The sequence below is a fragment of the Protopterus annectens genome, chromosome 6.part0, assembly GCF_019279795.1.
Source record: "Protopterus annectens isolate FY-2018-M chromosome 6.part0, PAN1.0, whole genome shotgun sequence".
In the NCBI taxonomy this organism is placed as follows: Eukaryota; Metazoa; Chordata; order Ceratodontiformes; family Protopteridae; genus Protopterus; species Protopterus annectens.
The window spans coordinates 320165796-320191699 of NC_056737.1; the positions used below are offsets into that span (position 1 = coordinate 320165796).

The 25904-nt window shown below is 37.9% G+C and overlaps 1 protein-coding gene across 4 annotated transcripts in view; it reads left to right on the top strand.

Annotated features, from left to right (window-relative positions):
• CAPN3 (calpain 3) overlaps positions 1–25904 on the top strand; it is a 673389-nt gene that overhangs the window by 304715 nt on the left and 342770 nt on the right. For all 4 annotated transcript variants that reach the window (XM_044074071.1, XM_044074072.1, XM_044074073.1 and 1 more), the window contains exons 4-5: positions 469–602; positions 15162–15330. In XM_044074071.1, coding sequence (XP_043930006.1) covers positions 469–602; positions 15162–15330 — 303 coding nt within the window. The remainder of the gene's footprint in view (positions 1–468; positions 603–15161; positions 15331–25904) is intronic.

A 25904-nucleotide genomic window follows, 5' to 3' on the forward strand; every position in this document is an offset into this window, starting at 1 on the left:
AACGTTTACTCTACAATTCATTTTTTTAGAACCCTCTTGGTTTGCATATTTTAAGTGAGGTGCAAATTCTATACATAATATCAGCATTATCTAGTGTGTATTGTATTTGGTTGCTATAAATGTATAAAATGATTCAAATGCTGTGTTTCTCATTTAGCAATATTACCCAAACTCTTCAGTATATCACAACCCAGGTATTATAGCCAGATAAGACAGTCTGTATACTGTTTCCTAAAATTGCATTTATCATATAAAATACAATAAGATAGTAATTTCTGACACCGAGTGTTATCTTCATTGATAACTACTTATGCATGTTACATAGGACGATTGCAGCACTTAATTTCCTAAGCAGCTCGCTAAATTATTCTGTAAGGTTTGACTCTGCCTACATATCATGACATGTGTGAACTGCAGACCCCTTTAATCATGCATCATTGCTAACTTGCATCCTTCGATTTTTTTTAGTTCTGGCGGTATGGAGACTGGGTAGATGTGGTTATTGATGACCGACTGCCAACTTTCAACAACCAGCTGGTCTTCACCAAGTCTGCAGAGAATAATGAGTTTTGGAGTGCACTCCTGGAAAAGGCATATGCCAAGTAAGTTCTGTGCCAATAACAAAAAGTAAGCAGGCCTTAAGTACTCCAAACCACACTATTTAATGTGAGCACTTTTGTCAGAGACAATGCTCCAACTTCATTAGACTATTAGAGTGTGGTTTGGAGTAATTACAGCCTGCTTGCTTTTTTTGTTATTTTACCAGTTTGTTCTTTTTTGGAGTTCTTTCATTAAGTTCTGTGCCAATGTTTGAGAAGCTGAACCATTACAAATAATGAAAGTAAATATTTCACTATACAAGGAAAAGCAGTTACCAATACTCTGTTAAAGGAAAATAAATATTAAAAATAATATTTTGAACTAGGTTTGACTGAAAAAAACAACAGGTGTAGAGATGCATATTATAAACGTACATCCATACAGTATTTGTGTGCACATGTTTATGATTATCTGTGTGCTTACTATGTGCATATATGTATGTATGTGTGTGTATATATTTTATATATATATATATATATATATATATATATATATATATATAGGTTTACTATTACAAGGTCGAACGGCACTCCTTCGACTGTAGTATAGTCGACAACGGAAGGTCGAAACTGATAATCGCGAACTCAAAAAAACAATCTAGGAATGGGTTTCAACATGGGTCGAGGTAGGGGAGATGTTTGTAGTTCAGAATAATACGAACACCTACCTCAACCCATGTTAACACCGTTCCTAGATTGATTTTTTGACTTCGACATTCGATATTTACGACCTTCCGTTGTCGACTATAGTACAGTTGAAGGAGTGCCGTTCAACCTTGTAATAGTAAACTATATATATATATATATATATATATATATATATATATATATAAATAAATAAATATATGTGTCTACTTCAGATGATCGAACTTTCAAAATATCTCGGCCGAGACCATATGATTGAACCTTTGAAAGTTCGAACATCTAAGAAAAAAGTAACAGAAAGAGAAAAAAAATTACCTGAACGGACCATGTGGGGGGGCTGCGCACCACACCCCATGCTATGTATATATACCAACTCCAAGATCGCACTACAGTGCAGAAAAGGGAAATCTTCCTGTTCCACACTATATGGAGATCTACATTAGGAACGTTCGAACTTTTAAAAGTTCGATCATATGGTCTTGGCCATATGAAAGTCGAATTTTTGAAAGTTTGATCATATGAAGGGGACCCATATATACGTGTGTGTGTGTGTGTGTGTGTGTGTGTGTGTGTGTGTGTGTGTGTGTGTGTGTGTGTGTGTGTGTGCGTGCGTGTGTGTGTGTGTGTGTGTGTGTGTGAGTGTGTGTATGGATCTACTTTAAATAACTAAAGAGCAGAACACTGACATTCATTTTTGCAAGACTGAAAATACCAAAACCTGACATACCCAAATGCTGAAGCTTCTAAGAAAAAGTAAACACTTGCCCAAACTTAAACACAAAAACACACTGAAGTAATTATAACCTACCCAGGTGGAGGGCTACCAACTCCTGGATTACACTACAGTGGAGAAAAGGTCATGTTGAGCAAGTGTTTACTTATCCTGGGAAAGCTTCAGCATTTGGGTTTGTCAGGTTTCAGTATTTTCAGTCTCGTGAAAATGAACATCGGTGTTCTGATCTTCGTTTTTTCAAAGCAGATGCATATATATGTTATTTATATATATATATATATATATATATATATATATATATATATATATATATATATATATACACACACACACACACACACACACACATATATATATATATATATATATATATATATATATATATATGTATGGATCTATGTCAGATTATTGAAGTTCCAAACTTCAAAATTCATATGACCAAGACCATGTAATTGAAGTTTCAGAACTTCAAACATTAATAAAAAAAAAATTCTATTTTAATGTTTTTGCGGGGAGTGGGGGATCTTTTTCCTCTCCATATAAAGCAAATTACTTCCCCATACCCCCTGCTAATTAAATATACCAATTCCAATATCGTACTGCATTGCAGAAAAGGGTAAATTTCCTGTTCCCCACTGTGCCGTGATCTCCATTCAAACCATTTGACGTGTCAAATCTTCGATCATATGGTGCTAAACTTATGACTTTCAAAGTTTTGAAACTTCGATAATCTGATAGGAACCCATATATGTATATAAAATATGTGCATGGGTATATTAGTTTTTATATATATATATATATATATATATATATATATATATATATATATATATATATATATGTGTGTGTGTGTGTGTGTGTGTGTGTGTAGACATGTATATAGAAAGCAGAAGGTGGATAATATGTAGCAAAACACTGTTTACCAGGAAAATGTACTTCAAGACATCAAGAGATGTGTACTGATAATTATGATCTTGAGTAAATCTTGAATTGTCATAACTATTCATACAGATACCAAGAAGTATAATTTCATGGTGTTTTCTATTGTTTACTATCAAAACCACGAAACACACTTACTTCAAAAAAAAAAAAAAATTGTAAAATCCAAATATCATCTGTTGAAAACACCAAATGTGGTAATGTCAGTATTTCGCCATTCGACATTATTGATATTACCCAAGTTACCTGGACTTCCGGTGATTTCTTACTAACGTCCCCTACACTCCCTGCTAATTATATCAAACTCAATGAGGAAAAGGGTAAATTTCCTAGTCCCCACCGTAGTGCGATCTCCAGTCAGAACATCAAACTCACAACAGGGAATGCATACTAGCATTCGCTGTTGTGGATTTGAACATTTACAAATCGACATTACGAAAGCTTGGAATAGTGACATTCAACCTTCCAAGGTTCACGTAACTGTCATGTGAGATTTTGATAGTAAAAAAAACATAGGCTGTACTGCGCAAAATAGATCCAAACACAAATAAATCATGCCAAAATTTAATGCAAAGCTTTCAGGTTAACCACCCTTCATCAGTACATAAAAACATTTTATAAGTTTATAAGTTTCAGAGTTTATAAGATTTTGATAGTAAACCATTTTCTATACCAGATATTGTGTTTCATACTATATGTTCTTAATAATCTTTTAAAAATGCAGAAATGAAGCAGAGATGTTTTTCATGTTACAAAAAAGTTTCCATTTGACATCTCCACGTCTTATATATGATTTTTTAAGACTATTTGGTATGAATAAATATTTCATTTTATTTATTTTTATTTGAAGCAGATATGATGAAAGAGTAGTGCTAATGTTCACATATACACCAACTTTGTCATAGAATCATCTGGCACAGGCTCAATTAAATCCAAGTTTGGTTCCAATGTGCTGCCTGGGTAGTCAGTTTAGTACAACAAGCTGTGTGATGTAGGCAGGGCAGCATTACAAGTTTATCTGTCCTATTGTTTTGTATAACTAGAGACTTACATATGTTCTAGAAATATTCATACATATATAGAAGTATATGAACTTAAATCATAAAAGGTCCACTAGTTCAAAGTTTTGCCATATTACCCACTAACTATCTACTTAAACCCGGTGTTCCCACTGGGAAGGCTACATCTGGAGAGGTTGTAATCAAGGCTGATGTTATCAAGTGTGTTTGGGGAATGTGGGTTATATGCCTGGCATATAAGGCATCCTCAGAGCCAGCTCTGATGTATCTCTTGTACATCTGCAAAACAAATAGCACCAGAAACACTAGATCCAAGGACCTGAACTTTGCCTGGGACATAAATAGAATGCGGTGGAGAGATTGATAAGTGTCTTATAGGATCCCTGCATTATGGAATAAGATTCCCATCCATGTGAAACAGAGTTCATCCCTGACCCTATTCAAACAAAACCTTGATCATTGGATGGGAAATTGCAAATTTACCCCTGGTCTGGCCCCCATATCGCTGATGGACAGAGGTCAACAGTAAGTAAATTAATCCCCAACTAATATAACCCTCCATACATACATGCCTCCTTAATAACGTACTGTACATATAGGCATTCAAGGTACTTGCGGACAAAACTGGGTTTGGTTGCACGACTAGGCTTATAAAGACTTTAGTGATCATTAGCTTAGTATAAACCTATGTGCCTAGTAATGCTGATTTATACAATATATGTAGGTTTTGTTTATTGTTAAGAAGTAATTTTCACATGAAGTAGTTCCTAGAATTTAATGTCATCTGGTATTTATTCTGTTTTTCAGTAATAGTGAGTTGAATTTGGCATCTACTTTTACTGACTCTTGAGCTTAGAAGTTTTTTTTTCCCACTTTGGAGTTTTAGTGCGCGTAATTCATTCAGTAGTTGTTAGTGAATTACTTCCCAAGTTGTAGATGGTGGACATTAGACTTGGAGATTGCAGGATGATTCAGCAACCTCCTCAATGGAGGATATTTTAATCAAGCCAAGCAATGTTAACATAGCATTTCAAAACATGGGAGGTGAAAAGAAAAGAGATGTTTATATAACAGTGTTAATACCAAATCATTTTCAACTATTTCTGAAATTCTATATTACAATTAGTTGTTCTGTTTTACAGCATTCTCAAATGAGCACTCAGATAAGACATACTTGAATATTTGTAATAGAGGCATACAGGAATTAAATAGATTTTATGACCTGAAATATTAAGGCCATACAGACTCTGGCTAAAAGGAATTTTCCCCTTCTAGTTCAATAGATTTACAGTGTTGTCCTTGCAAGTGCTAATAGTAACAATAACAATGTGTTTGTCATATTACTAATAACAAATTCGGCAAAGGTGATGTATGTTAACATTTGATCCTGAGGGAAAGTACTATTTTATGGTAATATCTTTCCTCTTTAGCCTACATTACTGGTTAATATATACATCCCATATGAAGATAAAGTGTGCATTGTTTGCTCAGATTGCCATTTTTTATCTACTTTTCCAGACTTGAAAATAATTTATCAGAGTAGATTGTGAATTTGTGATAATATACTTGTTGCAGTCTTAGATGAGAGAATACAGTTGATAGCACTTCCTTTTTCCAGGCTTCTTTTTGATACTGTTAATTTCTTCAGTCTAGTTGTACCATTTATGCAAAAATACTCTTCTCAGTAAGGGCAAGATTTCACAGAGCTTCAGAAAGTTGATTGTCTTTTATAGTTTCTGTATCTCTTATTTTGTCATCTGACATCTGCGAGCCTCTTATTGTCCTAGCTAAAGGCACCAAATATAGTATAAACTGCAAAATGATGAGAATGACTGGATGAGTGGACATCCCTGCCTAGTTCCTCTACTAAAACCCAGACCGTCAAAAAGCACTCCTTCAACCTTTATACTTGGCTTTACCTTTATTAACTCTATTAAGTTGTTTGGAAATTAATGTTCCTGACAGATCCTGTCAAATATCTTTCTTCATCTAAGCCAGTGCTGGCCTTGGGGGAAGTGGTGCCCTAGACAGAAGGGCTCTGTGCACCCCCCCCCCCCCCCGGCTGACCAACCCATTCTGGTTAATTCATTCAACATGCACTCTGACAACTGTGGAGGAAACAACTATATTAAGCCATGAGGATTCTAGCTGCTCTGAGGTAAACTTTCCAGTTTTTTTAATTAGCCTTTTCATCAAGTAATTGCCTGAACAACAACCATGATCAAAGAAAGAAATTTAGTTTTACACTTTGACTTTTTTTCCCGCATCCTTTCAGCACATCCTAACTAATCAAGAGTACAGTGTAATAACTGCAGTGGAAATTAACTGTATTAAGCTAGGAGTTCTGGGGCTGCTAGGCCCCCTGAAATAATAGGGGATCTAGATGCTTGGAAGTGCATTTTAAAATTTTTTGAACAAGCTTTTTCATCCAGTGATTGCCTGGACAAAAAAAAAACAGGATGAAATTTAGTCTTACTCTTCAGCTTTGTTTTTCCTGCTTCTTTCAGCACATTCTAACTGACCAATACTACCCCGTAATAACTAAAGTAAACATTTTCCTGCCTTTCAGTGATGGTCTGAACAAAAATCGAGTATAGAAAGAAATTCAATCCTACTTTTTTATTTCAGTGAAGAAATAAACTGTATCCAGGTTTTAATGCTCAAAGTTGACCAAAGACCCTTTCACAATAAAGCAAAAAGACAAATGCTTGTGAGGATACATATATCACATTTTGGAATAGTTGTGTCTTTTGGCTTTTCCCGGTTAGGGGTCGCCACAGCAGAACTCCGGTCCACTAATGATTGGCAGTAGATTTTTACGTGCTGGCTTGCCGGGCCTAACGCACAACCTTCAACGAAGGAACGCCCATTCACTCATGTCACCACGCAGAAGACGTTCTAACTGAGAATCGAACGGGCAACGTCTAACTGTGAGGCGACAACACTACCGCAGCACCGAATAGTACCTACCCCAAATCCTTGCCCATCTCAAAATAGGTTGCAACTATCTGTGTATCCCACATGGGGTTAAATTTAGATTAAAAATTAAGGCAGAAATGCCCAGTAATATTTCATGCTGCTGCTGCTGTCTTATTTACATGCAATGTGCCTCCCCAGCCCAAGAGACAGTCACCTCCTGAGTACCCTTCTGATGTCAGACAGACAAAACTGAACAAAAGAACATATTTGCTTTCTACATATGTAAGCAGCATGCGTACCCTTCCCTAAAAGATAGCCAGCTGTATATGCATTATATGCTTGATTGTGAAGAAAATGAAAAACAAAATGAGTGTGATAAGATTTCCAACTTGTTACTTTCAGAGACAGAGCAGTGCTCCTAGACAAGCTATAGTGACCCTCCATGCATCAGTTTGAAGTTTGTGTGGAAATTAAAGAAAATGACTGTACTGTCCCCAGCCCAACACAAGATATAGTGACCTCTGAAGTTTGGGTGGAAAGTTAAAGAAATAATGACATCATCCCCACCCTCCCACAGAAGTATAGTGGCCTTCTGTGTACACCTATGAGTAGAGCTGGTTTTAGACTAGGTGGGATTCAAGAGAGGTGATTACTAAGCCTATGTCAAAATCCACTTCTAAAGCCTTGGTTTGTGGGGCAAACCAGACCCCAGAAGTTATGAAGGTCTGGGTAGTACGTAATTTCAGCAAATGCAAAAGGGAATAGTGCCCAAGGAAACTTGTTTTTGGTATTACATAATTTACTTATCCCCCTCCTTTTTATTTTGGAGAGATGGCTGTTAAACTGAGCAAGTGACAACAGGTTCAGTTACTTTCATCCAGGCAACCTCCCCAGCAGTTATAGGCACTCATATGTACAGTTTAGAGGATGACCATGTAATGCATTTCACCTTTGTTTCAAACAGTTGCCATACATTAAAGATTGCAGGTTGCTTCACATAATCACATTAGTTATGCAAAGCCAAAATAAACAGCAGCAGACAGCTAGTCATTTTCTTCCGCAGAAGGCAGCCTATTGTCTTCTCATAGAAAAAGTCCAGTTAAGTAATCCATCTTGTTTCTTAGAAAAGCAAACTAGTCCTGCAAGCCAAATACTGAATGTTTAAGTTCAGCAAATGACAGGGTCAGTTACTTTCATCCTGCCAGCCCCAACCCCCACCTAGCAGGTATAGCCACAATGTCTGATGGCTATGGAATATTATTTCATCTTCACCAGAGTCCACACAAACAAGATGCCTCACTTTAAAGTATTCCAATCAAGTTGCTCCACAGAAATCATACAGCCATAGAAGTGTTTTCAAAATTATGTGGTTGATCACTGGCAGTGTTATTGTAAAAACAGTATTAACATTCTCACTGTATTAACAATCTCACAGTACCATTCTGTCTCAGATATCAACTACCCTCCACACAAATCCAAAATGTAAATACCTGATTAATCCCTGCTAGCATTACTCACTGCACCTGGTGCGTCATTCCTCTATCTCTGCCTAGAAATCCATCTGCGATTTTCTTACATAACAAAAAAAGGAAAGAAAATCCCTTCAGATGCCTTTGGAACAGGTAGGTTTGAATACTGCGAGGTCACATCTGTGCACATTTGAGCAACTTTGAAACGTCATATCATGTTAACTTGAGCAGTGACTTCCTTCAGCACCCACTATGCTGTGGGTGCATTTTCTTTTAGTACAGGCACTTTATTTATTTATGAGCAAAAATATTGCTCTAAAAATAAATACATAAATAGGGAATCAGCTCCCCTACAAACCCCTTCAACTCAGTGGCCTAGGTAATTACCTATTTTGCCTATACATAAGGTCGGCCATGATCTAAACTAATCCTCAATAATAGTGTTTTCTGGAGTTCAGATTCTTGCTGTATCATCATGGTCTTACTAATATTATCTGCTGTTTATCTGCCTTCCACAAGACCACATTAATGCAACTCTTATCAATTTTGGCAGGGTTTTGGCCATTATTTAGCCATAGACATGGGTGGGTTTCACATAATGGTTAATTTCTTCACTTCACTTCACAGACACAAGGTACAGGGTTTGATTCTAACCACAATTTATTGGCTAGGCTTAAAATGACCCTTCAGCCTAATGTGCACCTATGAACCTAATTACACATGCACCTTATAACTGTGGTTCAGAATTGAAACCAGTCTTTATGAGACATAGTCCCCTGGGTCCTTTTCCTGTTTTGGTAGTACTGCCATCACTGCCTTCTTCTGAGAAGCAGGCCTTTCTCCAGCATTTAATGCAATATTAAACAATGTCTTTCATATTTTCAATACTGTCTTACCTCCAGACTTCTAGATTTCTACAGGAATACCATCCATTCCTAGGGATTGTACTGTTGATTGACTGCACATCATATGTTTTATTTCCTCACTGTATATTCTCTCTTAGTTACCCAGCCTCTGATTCCCCTAATTTTGGCATGTTTAAATTTTCCATGAATATTTCCAGTTGGTCTTTGGATATCTCCTTGCAATCTCTCTTTATTTTATTATTTTTGGTGTCTCTAATTTTAACTACTGATCTTTGTACTTTCAGGGGCCTAACCCTTATGGCCAGCAGTGTCTATGCTGTAGGACTGTTGTCAAACTACAGTTGTTAAATTATAATATTCCTATACTGATGAATGTTATCAAATATTCAGTTATTTTCCCTTTGCTGCCTTCATCTGCTCCTCCTCTTCCTTCATAGGTTTTAATTCAGCCTGACCTTTGCTAATCCTCTTAAGTAATTCCTATTACCGTATTCTTGTATCACTTTCTTCCTTGTTTCTACTATACTTCTAAAATCTAATTTCATCATCTCCCAGGAACTAGCTGTACCCCTAGAATAATTTCTATTCTTTTTAAGAGATCTCAGAGTTTATCTATTACCCAATTCCTAAAAATTAATTTTTCCATAAATGAGTATGGAAATGCCATCATCTTTGTTTTATTTTGCTTCACTGTATCTTTAATCTGTCACAATAGGGAGATTATCGGACACAGTTATCATGTGAATTGCAAACCTTTCAATCATGTAAACATGCTTTTGTAATGTAGAATTTCTATCAGAGCATTTAGAACCCTATTACTTAATGGCCCCAGGCTCCCAGCTAAACTAACTTTCATCCTCTAGACTTATCACAGTACAATTGTGGCAAGTTAGGGAGTATTAAAAGCATGGTAGGTAGCTAAAAAGTAAAACAAAGTGCAGAAAAGCAAGAAAGAAGTAATGTATATGGACGGCATGGAGCTATTATGAGGGGAAATAGGGGAATCACACTGGGGAAGTACAGGGGGACAACTTTATAGCAGGCAGTCCTTGTCTAAGGCAACATTCTACGTAAGGCTGGCCATCTTGATTGTAGTCAAACATGTGAGGTGGATATAGTCAGTGAAGTGGCTATAGTGAGTGGGTGCATACTGAAACAGTCTGTAGATGAAAATGAATGGAGCACATCTGTTGTGTGATCACAGGTAAAGGTCATCAACCTGCCGTAATAAAAGTCCTCCCAATTCCATTTAGCCCATCCTATTTGGTTGTTTCTTGTAGCTTCCTCTCTTGCTTTGACTTCACCAGCTGCCACTGCAGACAAGATGATCTTCTTAGTGACGGAAGTAATGATCAAGCTTCTTTCTTAATAAAATCAATTAAAAGTTAGGAAGAAGAAGAACACCTTATTGCTGAGCTGACAGTTTAAGAGGACAAAAAAATGATGAAATAGACTCACAAACTTGCCTAGATATTTAAAAATTGCAAAATGAGGTTAGGGCATTGTGCTCAGAGTAGCTGTCATGGGCAACCTAAAAATCCAAGCAATCTACAGTGAATGTTCCAATACACCATCACCGTATTTAGCTTATTTATTTAATTACTCTGTTTGGTAATCAGGGTAGAGCACTGATCCAAATGGACTTATTTCAGTCTCAGTCCAGGCAAATATAAATGACAGTAGACAAGCAAGTTAACAGGAAGTAGTATGGATACAAACAAAGTGTGTGCAGATAGCAATGAATCAATATCAGGAATAGTATAGAGGACAATAGGAAGGGATGGTTAGAGTAAGGAGGGGAAAAGGGGAAGAAGAAGGTTAAATAATGAAGGGAATAAAGCTTGCATTAACAAAGTTGCTCTAAATTCTAATTGTATTGCTTCAAGTCACGAATATATTTTAAAAGTCTTTCTCAACCTTGTACAGAAATGTTGCAAGTATGTCTTGGGAAGATGTATTTCCCAACTATTTCTTTATTTTTCCATAAGAGTTGAGCAAGATCATTGAGGTACTGAAACTACAGACGTTATGGATAAACAAAATGCTAATAAAACACTTGAGTCCTGACGGATATTCAGTAAGATTTTAAAAGGTTGCTCAAGTAAACAAGTATCATATTAAATAGTTTGAGCGATTAGGTCAGGAAGTGTTTAATTATTAAATATGTAGATCAACCTCTTTATGATTCGGATTCATAACTCATTCAGCTCCAGATGCTAGGCATGGTAATAGCAGAAAGCATAAAACCAGTTATGCAAGACACTATTTCACAATTTCACCATTTCAGTCTGGATTAATACGTTCAAGGCGAACTAGAGATAATACACTTGGGTTTGAATATTTTTTAAGTTGCTCTGTTACTTGAACTCATGAAAATACCCAGTAAAGAAAAAAAAAAGATTATATTAAAATATTGTTATATGGACTAGAAATTAATGCACTTAAGAAGTCTCAAACATTTTTTTTATTTTATTTAAAGATTTGCAACATCTCAAACTAATTGAATATTTTATAAGAAAACAAATATCACATTTTAGGTCAATAGCTATTTATGTCCAAAGTGGGAGTGTGTCAAAAATGTCCATTGTCTTCTTATAAATGCTGTCTTTATATGGAACTGTTATTTTTATATTTTACTCAGAATTAGGAGGTATTCAGTAATGATGTCAGACAATGCTTTGCAAATAGCCTTCTTGTGGATGTGTTGCAAACACCAGCAGATATATCAGTAATATTAAAGATGATTGAATATTTTAGTGTGTTTATTAACTATTGTTTGAATTGTGTCAACTGGTTCTCTTTCTACTTTAGACTGAGTACTTATTGCTGTGAATATCAAATGTGCATGCTTTAAAAATACCAGAAGAACTGAAATATCTTTTTTCTTCAAACACCTTTACTAAATTATCACTTAAGACATAAGCACACATACATCAATAGAAAATAAAAATATTCATCTTTTTCCATTTACAGACATTATGTATCACATATGTTTTCTTTCTTTAAACTTCACTCCTCATAAATATTATTCTGCATGTGCTCTGCCCACATATTCCATTTATTTCTATGTAATGTGCTCCTCCCCTTTTATAAAGATCCCTCTTCCAGTGCTTTTATCTCTTTTACAATAATTTTGATTTGATTAACTTTGATTTCCATTTTTTAGTAATTGACATGCAGTAGGTGGATTGGGCACTCTAAATTGGACCTAGGTGTGAGTGTGTGCATGTGTGTGCCTTCTGTGGAAGGTTGGGCACCGGGCTGGCAACTCAACACCGCAAAACACCACTGCCAGTCATGAGCGGACAGATGATCCACTGTGGCGACCCCTAACCAGGAAAAGCCGAAAGAAGAAGAAGAAGTAATTGATTTTATGATAAGCCAACAGAAAGGTCTTACTATGTCTTGGCAATTCAGATTGTGTCCCTGTTCCAAATAATCATTTTCTTAGTTACAGCCACTTGCTCACTCTATATTTCTGACAGAGTATTCTGTAGGGGATTTTAAACTATGCCAAATCATTATATCCCAAAACATATGCTCACAGTCACCTGTTTCTTCCCCATCACATCCCCAACATTGCTATCTACCTCAGGAAAATTATTTGAAGTCTGCTTGGAGTATAAAAATATGTATGCAAATTCTTCCAAGCAAAAATCCTAAACCTTCTGGTCTTTTTTGCATACTTTTTGCATACTTAGAAAACATACATCTGTCCTCCCACTGTTCCTTTGTAAATTGCTTTTCTAGTCTTTTTTCCCAATCTGTTCTAACCTCCTCTAATTGATTCTTAATGTGCGGTATTTTATATACCCTACTAATTATTCCTTTTTAACAGATTTAACCAAAAACTCTAACAGAGCAGGTATTTCACTTAGGATTCCCCTATGTTTTTCTTTTTGCCTATACTTTGATATCAATTTCTGGTAGTGAAGGCAGTTTCTGGACTGCAGTCCAAACATCTTCTTGGCTTCATCCCCACTCTATTATCTTTAGTTCTGTAGTTATTTGCTCCATATACCTTGGTTCTTTTGCCAGTTTTCTCCAGTAAATTCTAGCCTCTTCTTGCATATTTTCTGTACTCCTACTTGCTGTTACACCTACTGGCAAAATCTCCTTTCTCCATTCTCATGTTGGCTTAGTTCTTAAAATACTTTCTGCTACTTAAGAGCTGAAATATCTTGATATTATAATAATAGCAACAACAGCACATCTTTGTTTATGAATAATAAGGTTATACATGCTTGAAATGCAGTTTTGTTACATTTTAAAAGGTGTATTACTTAAACTCATCAATTTATCCAGTCAAGGGAAAAAATGCTTGGAAAAATATGATCCCAGCTGTATACTTTTCTGTTAGTACCTAAGGTAGCTAAGATGGCTACTACAAAAGTACAGCTCCAAAACAGTGTGAAATTAAAAGTACAAGTCTTTTTTGTACATTATCTTTTTTCACAAATGTCCGTGTGGTTTATAATAATGGAGCATGATAATAAACAAACTCATTGACCCCCTAACTTATATGTAAACCTATCTCAAATTCCATTGAACAAATTCACAAAATCTGTCAAAGCGCTGGTTAGATTGGGTCAACAATTTATATAATTTTGGGATTAAATAAAGGAGTTAAAGTTTTGAACATGCGTATAATACATTTTGCTTCCTTCATTATTCTTCCTCTTGACAAGTCACATTTGTTCTAGAAATTGCCTATCCAACAGCTGTTCTCCCATGAACAGTGTTAATAAAGCTGCAGTTATTACAATTTTATCATTCTTACAAATAAAAGGCTAAATCCGAAACATATGAAGACTTGATTAAAGTAGTTAGTTATCCTTTTTCTATAACTTATTGTTCTAAACTATGTATAAATATTTTTATGTCTAAAATGAAGAATCATTTTTCAGCCACAATGAGCCTGGCATCAGACAGGACCTTGTTCTAGAAATTGTATCATAAATGTGTTTCCTTCTGTGTAGTGTTGTATACAAAATGTGTAGTTGTTTATGGTATACTTGAAAAACTTGTCATGATGATTATTGAAGATGATACTTGATTAAATGAGAAGGGTGATAAAAAAATACCTGCTGTGCGATTGAAAATTTGTTACAGGGTTATAGGCGCATATAAATGCTATATATATATATATATATATATATATATATATATATATATATATATATATATATCCTAACTTAAAATTGGGCTATATTTCTTGTTGTTGATGATAACATTGAACTTATCTCAAATAAAAGGACTTGCATTGCATCAGCTGTTGTTAAATATTATATTACCACCAAATTACATGTTGAATATTAATGAATTCAAATAAATTAATAAAAAAAATGCATGGGCTTTAACTTGATTTAAAGTTCTAAATGTAAAGCAAATTTTGTAGGATTTTAGGAAAATGTAGAAAGCAGCTGTAGGCTTTATGCTACACAATTAGTAACTAAAACATTGGTCTATATTTCATAAAGTATATGACCGTTTTGCCTGGCTAATAAACTCTAGTGAGGTTAGGGGAAAGGATCGTATATGCTTTTGTCTTTAAAATGTACTTTATCAGTTGTAGCTTACTGCTCCTGTATAGAATGTCATAGTTTGTGTTTCGTATGACTGTTTTTCTACAGAAGCAAACTGTAGTCTCGTGTAACAAATGCTAAATGTAAAAAAAAGTATTCCTGTGCTGTAATTGATTTTATTTAGTGTGTGTCAATGTGTCTGTGTGTTATGACATTTTGTAGCTGTGTTTGCCATCTCTTATTTTTAATACACCATGAAACTTATTTTAATGGCATAGCATAGATAAAGAATGATAAAATTTGGAGACTTACAGCACTTTTACAGCCAAAACCAACAACAGTATTACATTACTAGAAATGCAGAGCGAAGTTTGTGCAGTAATTCCTTTATCTGAAAAATACATTACAGTAGCAATCACAAGGTTATGTTTTTTTTTTCTCCTGCAGGCTGCATGGCTCCTATGAAGCACTGAAGGGTGGGAATACCACTGAGGCCATGGAAGATTTTACAGGTGGACTTTCAGAAATCTATGAAGTGAAGAGTGCTCCAAAAGATCTCTTTACAATCATGAAGAAGGCCAGTGATAGGGGTTCCATGATGGGCTGTTCCATTGATGTAAGTAGCTGCTATGTTTAAGGTGGGGGGTGGACATAAATTCTGTTGTTTTAAGATTATAAGACTACAGTACAAAACAGGCCTGATTTTATAAGAACTTATTCCAATGGGATATTTATTATTTAAGAAGCACTTTAGAGGAGCTTATTTTGATCAGATTTCACAATAACACTTTCAGAGACATGCTGAAAGAATTAGTGTGCAGCTGTATGTGCATATTTGTGTAAGTGTGTTTGCGTGTATATTTTTTATATATATATATATATATATATATATATATATATATATATATATATATATATATATGTATACAGCTATGGAGACCGAGAGAGGGAGAGACGAGTGAGCATGTGCACATGTGTGTATATTAATGGGTATGCGGACATGTGTATATATACACACTTGTGTGTCTGCATGCGTATATTTGCAATACAGCTTCAAACACATGAATTGTGACATATGCTGTTGGAGAAGGGTAAAATGAAATGCAGGATGCAAATCCTCACAGAACTAACAAGTAAGAGATTCCTTCATTTCAAGAATCATGTTACTGAACAGTAAATTTTCAAAAATGGCTTTGCATCATTTGCAAGGCAACTCAATCAAATGTTTTAGCAGATTTTTGTATGTTGAGCAGTATTTTAATCTGAGAATGGAAGCGTACTGCACCCTCCCCTTAGCTGTTAGGCCACATTATGTTTTTTGTTTGATTGTAACGTCTCAGGATCTCCGTGTCTTGAATTCTGCAATGCTCTTCTTTCCATTTCTTTTCCTTTTTCCATGTCTGTCCTGTCACATACAATACTTTTGTTTGGCGTGGGTGACAGTTTGAGCAGCAGTAACAAGCTGACAGAAGCTTAGTACAATGATGTTAACTGCTTAACTAATATTTCTCTTTTCTTTCTGTTTATCTAGATCTTGTAAGCAGAAAAACAAAGTTCTCATTTTTTTGTTGTTCCTTTTACTCGTGGTTATTGGCAGGTATCCAAAAACCATTGCTCAGACAGTGTCATAAATGGCTTAATTAACAATCTTTATTTTTCAAAGTGTAAGATACACAATTATACCTGTGGCATATTTAGTAATTCTAACATATAAAAGGTGCTTAACAAAGGTTCTTAAGCACTTCTGTTAAGCACCTTTCAGCACTACTATTTTCTGGTCTCAAGCTAGGAACATTACCAGCAGCCACCACAGAACCTCTGAAACATTTTCTCTGCTTTAAAAACTGTCATACAGTTTTCACTGCAAAACAACAAAAACAAAAGTGTGGCAGAATGAAGTGTCTAATAACGTTTAAAGCTGTTTGTTCATCAGATGGGCACTTTCCTTTTCTCCACAGTCTGTCTAAATAGCTAAGTATGTTACAAAGTTCAAAGCTGGAAAACATTTTGTGCTTCTACCCCTTTTCTCTCTAAGTTGTATTACATTAGAACAACTAAATCTGCAGGCATACAAAGAGCTATGATGAGACTGACAATCATCAAAATTCACTGTTCCTGACTTTTTGATGTTGAGAAATAAAAGTCATCACTGCAACCTAGATGGCCCATGTTCAATTAATGGCTGATATATTGGAAGAACTGAGAAGGGGGTGAAGGGAGTGAGTGAGGGTGAGTGGCAGGTGTCAGTTCACACATTTCAGAGGGACAATGTGGTGCTTCCTGGTCAGCCAAATGATATGGTGTTCAGAGGCCAATGACCAGTAAGTCCAGGTTTCGCTTCCCAAACTATTAACAGTAGCTGTCAGTAGGCACAAGCAATCACACATTTGATGGAGTGCACTGGAAGCCCAAGGGTGATATAGAGTCCACGTCAGTTATTGGGGGAGAGCTTAGGAACATCAACATCTCAGTTGGAGTACTTAAACAATGACACAGGACACTCACTGAAAATATACATTTTAGAGAACAAGCCCACCTACTCCCACATGTGCTGGAGTGCGACTCCCATCCCCCCTGCTAATTATATATGTTAATTCTGTGAGCACACTGTCATGAGGAAAAAGGATCAGTGAGATTTATAAATAAGAAATTTCTCCCTCTGGCTCTGGTAGTATTTAAACAGTCAGGACTTGAAAGGTTTAGCTAGTCAACTAGTGAGGCACTCAGTGAGAAAGAGTTGATTGTAACCAGTTGATGAGTTATCCCTCAAATAAGTGGAGTCATACAAGCATCAACAATGCTGCTTACCATCATTGTAACACCATTATCAGCAATAATACAGGTTTAACACCAGTATTAGCACTGGATCCTGTGGTATCATATAACACCAGCATCAGTACTGGTCCCTACGAAACCAGCATTATACCAGCATCAGTTCTGCTGTGTATGGTACCAGTTTAACACCAATGTCAGTATTGCTTCTTATGATACCAGTTCAACAATAGAATCTTAACTCCATAATTCACTAGTTTAACACCGGAATTAGCATTGCACACTATTGCAATGCTTTTTTAACAAGAGTGTCAGGATTATTCCTGATATCATCAGTGTAACACTAATATGAGCACAGGACCTTGCTCCATGAGTGTAACACCAGTATCAGCATTGCTGACTAGTATTAGACCAGTATCAGCACTGTTTCATATCAAACTAGTTTCAGACCATTGTCAGCACTGCTCCCTAGTGTACTAGTAAAGCCAGTATCAGCAATGCTCCTTTCTGCACCTGTGTAACTCCAGTTTCTGTACTGCACTGCACTGCACCACTATAACACCAATATAACACTGATTCTTTCTTTAACAGTGTAATACATGTGTTAGTATATCACCATATCACACCAGTTTAACACACATTTCATTGTGGTTTCTTTTCATGGCAGTGTACCACCTTAAGAGTAATTAGGGTAACAAGCATCTGCACTGCTTTCTACTGCACCAGCGTGGCACCAGTATCATCACAATTCCTTACTACAGTAGTGTAATACAAGTATCAGCACTGATTCATACTTCATTGGTATAAAACCAGTATCACCATGACTCCTTTTTGCACTAATGCAACAAACATGTTAGCACTGCTTCCTACTGTGCCAATGTAAGACCGGTGTCATCATTGTACTATACCACATCAGTGTGACACCAGTAGAAGAAACCAGTGCAACATCAGCATTTAGCATTGCACCTTGCCACACCAGTGTAAAACCAATATTAGTATTGCACCCTACTGTACCACTGTAACACAAGTGGCTGCATTAGTGCCTGACATTCCAGTGTAATATCAGTATCATCACTGATACGTTCTTCGCCAATGCCATCAGTGCACCTTACCATTAACAGACACTGACATTTACTCTTATTGTTCTTACTCAAAACTATTTCTTTCTCATGTTTTCTTCACTTCTTCTAGACTTGCTACTCTCATTATTTATATCCTCCTATCTTTCTTCAGTGGAACTGGATGCCTTCAAGGAAGTCACCCTTGGTCTCCCTTCCTTTTATTATTTCTCCTTCCCAGAGACAGTTATTAAATCAAGTTCAGCTCTGAGCCAGTATTTGTGCACAGTCACCATTGGCTCAGTGCACTCAACTACCTCTTTAATCTAGAAAAGGGTGTGTTTATTTTTCTATAGAAGCGTCCCTGCAAATAAACAGATATGTATGCGGCAATTTGAACACCATTCTGTGCCTATATTTTTATGTAAATTATAAATATTTTGGGAGCCTAAAACAGAGAACTTTGCCCACTATAATAGCTCCATTTTCTTAGACCACAGCAGTCCCATTTGTACTTTCTCCTTCAACTGTGCTTCATTGATTGTTTTTAACAGTCCACTGTCTCCCTTCAAGTTTATTTATCTTTGCTGTAGATGCTTGTGCAACCACTTTCAGTTCTTTGCCAGAATTGTATTTCTCCTGAGCAGCAGTTCTGCATTTTGGCTTACTTTTTCTCATTGTTTTGCTGATCTTTGGAGTTCAAAGTCTATAGAAACCTCCTTACCATTATACAGTTTTTCAAACAGACAACTGCATTTTTTACTGTTATATATCATCATTAGTCAGGATAAACTAAGATTTAACTAACTCTCCAACTAAAAAAGAGCAACAATATCAAGAGTTTCATTTACTGGCACAGAGGTCTTTTAGACCGCATTGTTCCTTTTACTTATCTTTCTCAGCAGATCTGTGGCTGTTTAAGTTCAGTTACTGATTGTTTTTCTGTGTCTCTACCAACTTGTGTTTTCAACCCACTTCGTTTGCCCTCACTAACACTTGGAGTCACTCCGCTATACTACCCTACTCCCAATTCCCACCCACCCCATTCTACTCCACACTTTCTTAGCACCATCCACATATCCCACAAACCAATACCATCAGTTCCCTTCAGACATAAAACATTTATAAAATTACTCCCGATAGTAACACCCACTCTAGTTTACCATCCAACACTGTCTCTCAAACTGTCCTACTCCTTGCCACCTAACTGTCATATTACATCTCTATAACAAACTCAGCACCCTAACATTTTCTAATCTTAATTTACAGCAAAGATAAAACACAAGTTATCAAGATGCCCCTAACTCAGATTTTTCTACTGTTCCTCCTAACTCTACAAGCCTTCATAGCCAATTATCAAATCCACTTCCTTCAAGTACACAAGACTTCAACCAATCCTCACAAAGAATCTCAGCATCTACCCAGCCTGTCTTTCTCCATAGCACCCTATCTCTACAAACAAACCAAATATGATTTATCTATAAATATCCTAAAACTAAGTATCCAAATTTATGAGCAAATAGCAAACCAAGATCAAAATATAACTGGCCACACTCTTCCTTCTGTACAATCATCATAATCAACCACCTTTTTCCCATTTTCTGCATGGGGTTGCGGTGTAGTGTTAAATGTCGTCATCTCCCGTGCTTCAGTGCCACACTCCTGCCTTCTTCGACATTCATTCCTGACTGCTGCATATCTTCTGTCACACAATCCATTCACCTCTTTGCTGGATGCCCTCATTTCCTCTTACCATCTTCCTGTCTGACCCAAAGCTTCTTCACCAGATGGTCCTCTGCTTTTCTGCACATGTGCCCAAACCACCGTAATCTGTTTTCTCTGATCTTTTCTGCAGCTGGAGCTACTTTGGCTTTCACTCATGTTCTCATTTCTTCATCTGTCCCACAGGGTTTTTCCTACCAACCTTCTTAGGCACTTCATTTCCATCACCTCTAGCTTTCTCCTATGCTCTGCCTGTACTGCCCAGGTTTCTATACCATATAGTAGTACTGGTTACACCACTATTTTGTACTTTTCAGCTTCTTTGGCATTCTTCTGCCATATACTACACCTGATACCCTGTGCTACTTGGCTGCAGCTCCTCTGATTCTAGCTTTGACCTGTTCATTCAGACTTCCATTCTCCTCAGCCACCCCTCCCAGATACTTGAAGCTATTAACTTGTTCTACTATCGTCCCTTCTACCTCAGTTCTCAGCTTCTTCCATTTCCCCCATTTTGCTGCCATCACCCCTGTCTTAATCTATACATAGTTTCATCCCATGTGCCCCCAGTTTTGGATTCCATTCCCCTGTCCTTTGCTCAAGTTCTTCTTCAGTCTGCCTATAATGCCACATTGTCTGCATACAACTTTGATGATCTGTACCCTCTGACCTGTTTGCTAATGTAGTCCATCACCAGTATGAACAGCAGTGGGTTCATAGCTGAACACTGAGGCCTACCCACTCTCAATGGGAACCCCTCTGTAAGACCGAAACTACTCATACTTGAGTCTTTGAGTCCTTGTACATAGCCTGCACTAATTCTACCAATGTTTCTGGGACTTCAGACCACTGCAGTACTGCCCAAATCAGCTTTCTTGGGACCTTGTCATATTCATTGTCCAAGTCCAGGAATACCCAGATGGACTCTTTCCTCATCTCTGGCATCTTCTCAACTATCTGTCTCACTGCAGACATCAGGTCAGTTGTGCTGCATCCTGATCTGAATCTGAACTTATCTCCCATCTTACTTTCTACTGCTCTACATTTCTGTTTATCAATCAACCTCTCCAGAACTTTCATGCAATGTGACAGGAGTTTGATACTCTGTACTACCCACAATTGTGGATGTCCCCTTTGTTCTTGTACACTGGCATGAGTATGCGTATTCTGCAGTCATTTAGGATACACCTTTCTCTCCACACTGTTATAAGTACCCTTAGAAGCCATTTCTCCCCATCTCACCCAGTATCTTTCTCCTATCTGCTGTGACCTCATCTGAACCTGCTGCTCACTTCATTTTCCTTAGTGCTGTTCTTACTTCTTCTAGGGTGGGCTCTTCCTCTTCTCTCATTGTAGGCTGTGTCTAGGGCAGTACAACTTGTTGAAGAGACCAGTTGTCATAATGGTTAAGGTGCTCAACTCCCATACACAAGATTTGATCCTGACCTCCGGCCAATGCCTGTTTGGAGTTTGCATGTTTCCACTGTGTCTCTGTGGGGCTCCTCCCACCTCTGAAAAACACGTTGAGTGTTTCCATCTGGAACTCACCAATGAATGGAGCTGTGGGCAGTAGCAAATACTAGAACCCAAACTCACCTTATTATATATAAACCTAAGAAGTATGTGCAATAAAATCCATGATGCCCAGGCCTACTTCGACACATAAATTCCGCCTACATTGACACATAAATTCCTGATATAGTAAAAGCTACCAAAACTTGGTTAAAAAAAGAAATAAAGGATAATGAGATCCCCCCCCCCCAGGATATAATATACTCATGCGTGACGGGCAAAACAAGTGTGCAGGTGGAGTAGCAATCATCTATAAATAGTCTCTATCAACTTACTCCCACAGGAAATACCCAAATTTAACAATGCTGAACTTCTAACAACACTCCTAAAAAATCAGCAATAGGAAAAACTATATGTTTAACTACAATTTATATACCACCAGAGAATAACATTGAAACTGCTAAAAAGACCCTGTACTGGATATCCCGGCAAAATTAACCATGAAAGCACAGCTGTGTAAAATCTTACCAAGCAGTAGATGGTCTTGTCTTCACTGTTGCAGTATTCCTAAATATAAGGGGATGTCTTGTCCTGGGCAGCCCGACACGCGGACAATGTGCATTAGATTAAAATATCTTGTTTGCTCGGTATGTCAGATTTATGCTTCATACACAGAACATAGGGCATAAAAGGGGCATACAGATGCAAGTATCCAGAACTGATATGCCCCAGTAGAGAACAAGTGTCATAGGACAAAGGAGTCCATGCACAACCAGAAGGAAAAAAATGCAGAAAAAACAAGAAGAGGTTGAAAGGAGGGAACGAATACTTCCAACAGTGCAGAGAATGACATCTACTGTTATGGCAAGATTTTACACAATGGTACTATGTCCGTCTATATCACTGTTGCAGTATTCCTAAATGTAAGGAAGAGTAAAAAAGCTCAAGAAACAGAATGGGATGTGGAAGGCTGAGAACAGCCCTCAACAAACCCACATAAAATAGTTTCAGCAAAACCTGCTCTGGCCATAGAAACCATATCCAACTTATAATGCTTATTAAAGATTTGCACTGAAAACCAAGTAGCAGCTTCAAGGATCGAAGCAGTGTCCAATCCCTTGAAAAATGCACCAGGAGAGGCAACAGCCTGATTAGAATGAGCTCTAACAGAAGCAGACTTACACTTGTCATTAAAAGAATAACAAAAAGAAATGGTATTAGAAATCCAGGAGGAGATGGTTTACTTAGAAACAGCCAAACCCAAAGACCTGGGATGAAAGGAAACAAAATGCTGATCAGACTTATGAACAGCCCTAGTTTTATCAAAATAGTACCTGAGCTGTCTGTGCAAATCCAGGGTATGCATAACCCTCTCAATAGCAGGCTGCGGAGAAGGGAAAAAGGAAGGGAGTTGTACCAACTGATTTAAAAACAACTCATTAACCACCTTAGGCATAAAAGAAGGATTAGTATGAAGGGGCATGCTGTCCCTGTGAAAAAAAAACAAAAAAGGAGGAATGACCATAAGGGCCTGGAGCTCAGAATCCCTCCAAGCAGAAGTAATCGCAGCAACAAAACAGTGTTCCAGATACAATGCTGCAAAGTCCAAAAAACTCTTCCATTTAGACATATAATATTTTCTGGTTCAGGGTTTCCTTGCCTCCTGTAAAACTAGGAGCACGTCCTCAGAAAAGAGATGCCAGAAAAGGATCAAAACCCTATCAGCCACAATGGCAGTTGCAGAGTGGACAAGTGGGAATGGATGAGAGGCCCTTGTCCTGTGTGAGGAGATCCAACCAATGAATTAACTTGTGATTATTGCCCCTAGCCAAATGCATTAAGAGGGGGAACCAGTGGTATCACAGCCAAAAGGGCGTCACTGGCAAGATTTTTGGGGAGTCCAGCTGAATCTTTTCCAGGACTCGTGGAAGTAGACAAAGAGGAGGTAAAGCATAAAAAAACCTCCCCTTCCATGGAAATGATAGGGAATCTGTCTTCCAGGCGAGATGGCATGGCACTCTGGAACAGAAGACAGGAAGTTGTCTGTTCAAAGGGGAGGCATAAAGATCTACCTGAGGCATACCCCACCAATGAACAATGTCCAGAAACACATCTCTGTGAAGCATCCATTCATGAACAAGTGTTTTGGACCTGCTCATAGTGTCTGCCACAAGATTGTACTCTCAAGGAATGTGCACAGCCTGAAGAGTTAACTGATAACTGACAGCCACTTCCCAAGCCTGAACTGCCATCCTGCGGAGAAGGTAAGATTTTTTCCTCCCTTGCTTGTTGACATACCACATCATGGTAGTGTTGTCTGTGTACATTTTCAAGAATCCCGGAGAGAACCTGGGGTGAAAAGCCTGAAGGGCCAGAATCAGGGCCATCAACTCTTTGATGTTGATATGGTATGACTGCTGATAGAGGGGCCAAAGACCCTGAACTTTCAGGAGACCCAGAGAAGCCCCCCACCCCACATCCAAGGCATTGGTGAACAGCTTTTGAGAAGGGACTGGAGGCTCAAAGGGCCGGCCTGAGTTGAGAGTGACCTGTCAAGTCCACCACTCAAATTTCTTCTTGAGACAGGGAAGGAGAGGTACCCTGAAAGTCAGAGGGTGACTATGGGGAAGCCAAATTGACTTGAGGTACCACTGAAGTTTCTGCATGTGCAGTCTGGCAAGTAAAAGCATCAGAATAGAAGAGGCCATGAATCCCAGGGCCTGAAGAAATTCCCTGGCTGGCATGGCCATCGGGAAGAAGAGACTGAAAGAAGGCTGTCAATGACAAAACCTTTGGAGGCAGAAGAGAGGCCAACATGAGCACCGTCTGAATCCTGCAACCCAGATACACATGATCCTGAGATGGAGTCTGGACGTACTTTTGGAAGTTGATAGTAAACCCCAGTCTTTGAAGAAGAGAGATGGTGAACTGCAGATCCTGCAACAATCGACTGGGAAAAGGGGTCTGAAGCAACAGGTCACCTAGATAAGGAAAAATCGGAGTGCCTTGGAGCCTGCAGAAGGCAATCACAAGAGCTAGGCATTTTGTGAATACCCTTGTGGCAGTAGAGAGGCCAAAGGGCAAAGCAGAGAATTGAAAATGAGAGGAAAATACAGAGAAACGTAAACACTTCCTGAAGAGAGGGTGAATACGGATATGAAGGTAAGCATCTTTCAAATCCAGAGACACCAGGGAAGCCTGGGGTAATAAAAGAGAAAAGAGAGTTTGCAGAGTAAGCCTTCAAAAAGAAGGGATCTCTAAAAAGGTGTTGAGCTGGGAGAGATCCAAAATAGGTCTCCAAGTGCCCTCCTTTCAAGGACCCAGGAACATCTTGAAATAAAAACCCCATCCCACTTGAGAAAGGGGGACAGGTTGAATGGTCCCTTGGTTCAACAAGGACCTTAGGACCTCCAGAAAATGAGAACATTGCTCTAGAGGAGGTTGAGGAATCCCTAAAAAAGGAGGGAGAGACTTCCATACCATGAAGTAACCCTAATGGATGATAGAAAGAACTCAAGAATCTGAAGTGACAAGATGCCAGTGTGGAAGCTAAAGTGACAGCCAAAGGGACAAAGGAACTTGTGCTAAAGGCGGGGGGGGGTGCTAATTGTCAAAGAGAAGCAGGCCTATCAGATAAAGGAGACTTCTAGGCTACATAAATCTGAGAAGCCTTACCAGGGAGGGCCTGCATCCCACCTTCCTGCCCTTAGAAGCCAGGCAGGAATGCCTGCGAACAAAAGCAGACCTAGAAGAAAAATTCCTCTCAAACTTAGGGCTAGGAGATACAAAAATATGTTCAAGGTCTTGCAAAGCTTTGCCTTTCTCTTGAAGAGACTTAAACAAGTCAGCAGCAGCAGACCCAACAAGATGAATATTTTGAAAAGGAGTAACTAACAACTTGGCCTTAATATGCTCAGGAAGAGACTGGAGACAAAGCCAAGAATAATGCCACATGATGGACCCTAAAAGCTACAGCCCTAGAAGAAGCATCAGCAGCATAAAAGCTACACTTAATAGAGTGGCAAGCCACTTAAGAAGCAGAACCGAAAAAAGATAAGGCAAAGGATTTGCCATCAGACTCAGGGAGGGTAGAGATAACCTGACTAGCCAGAGCCATCAAGGCTTG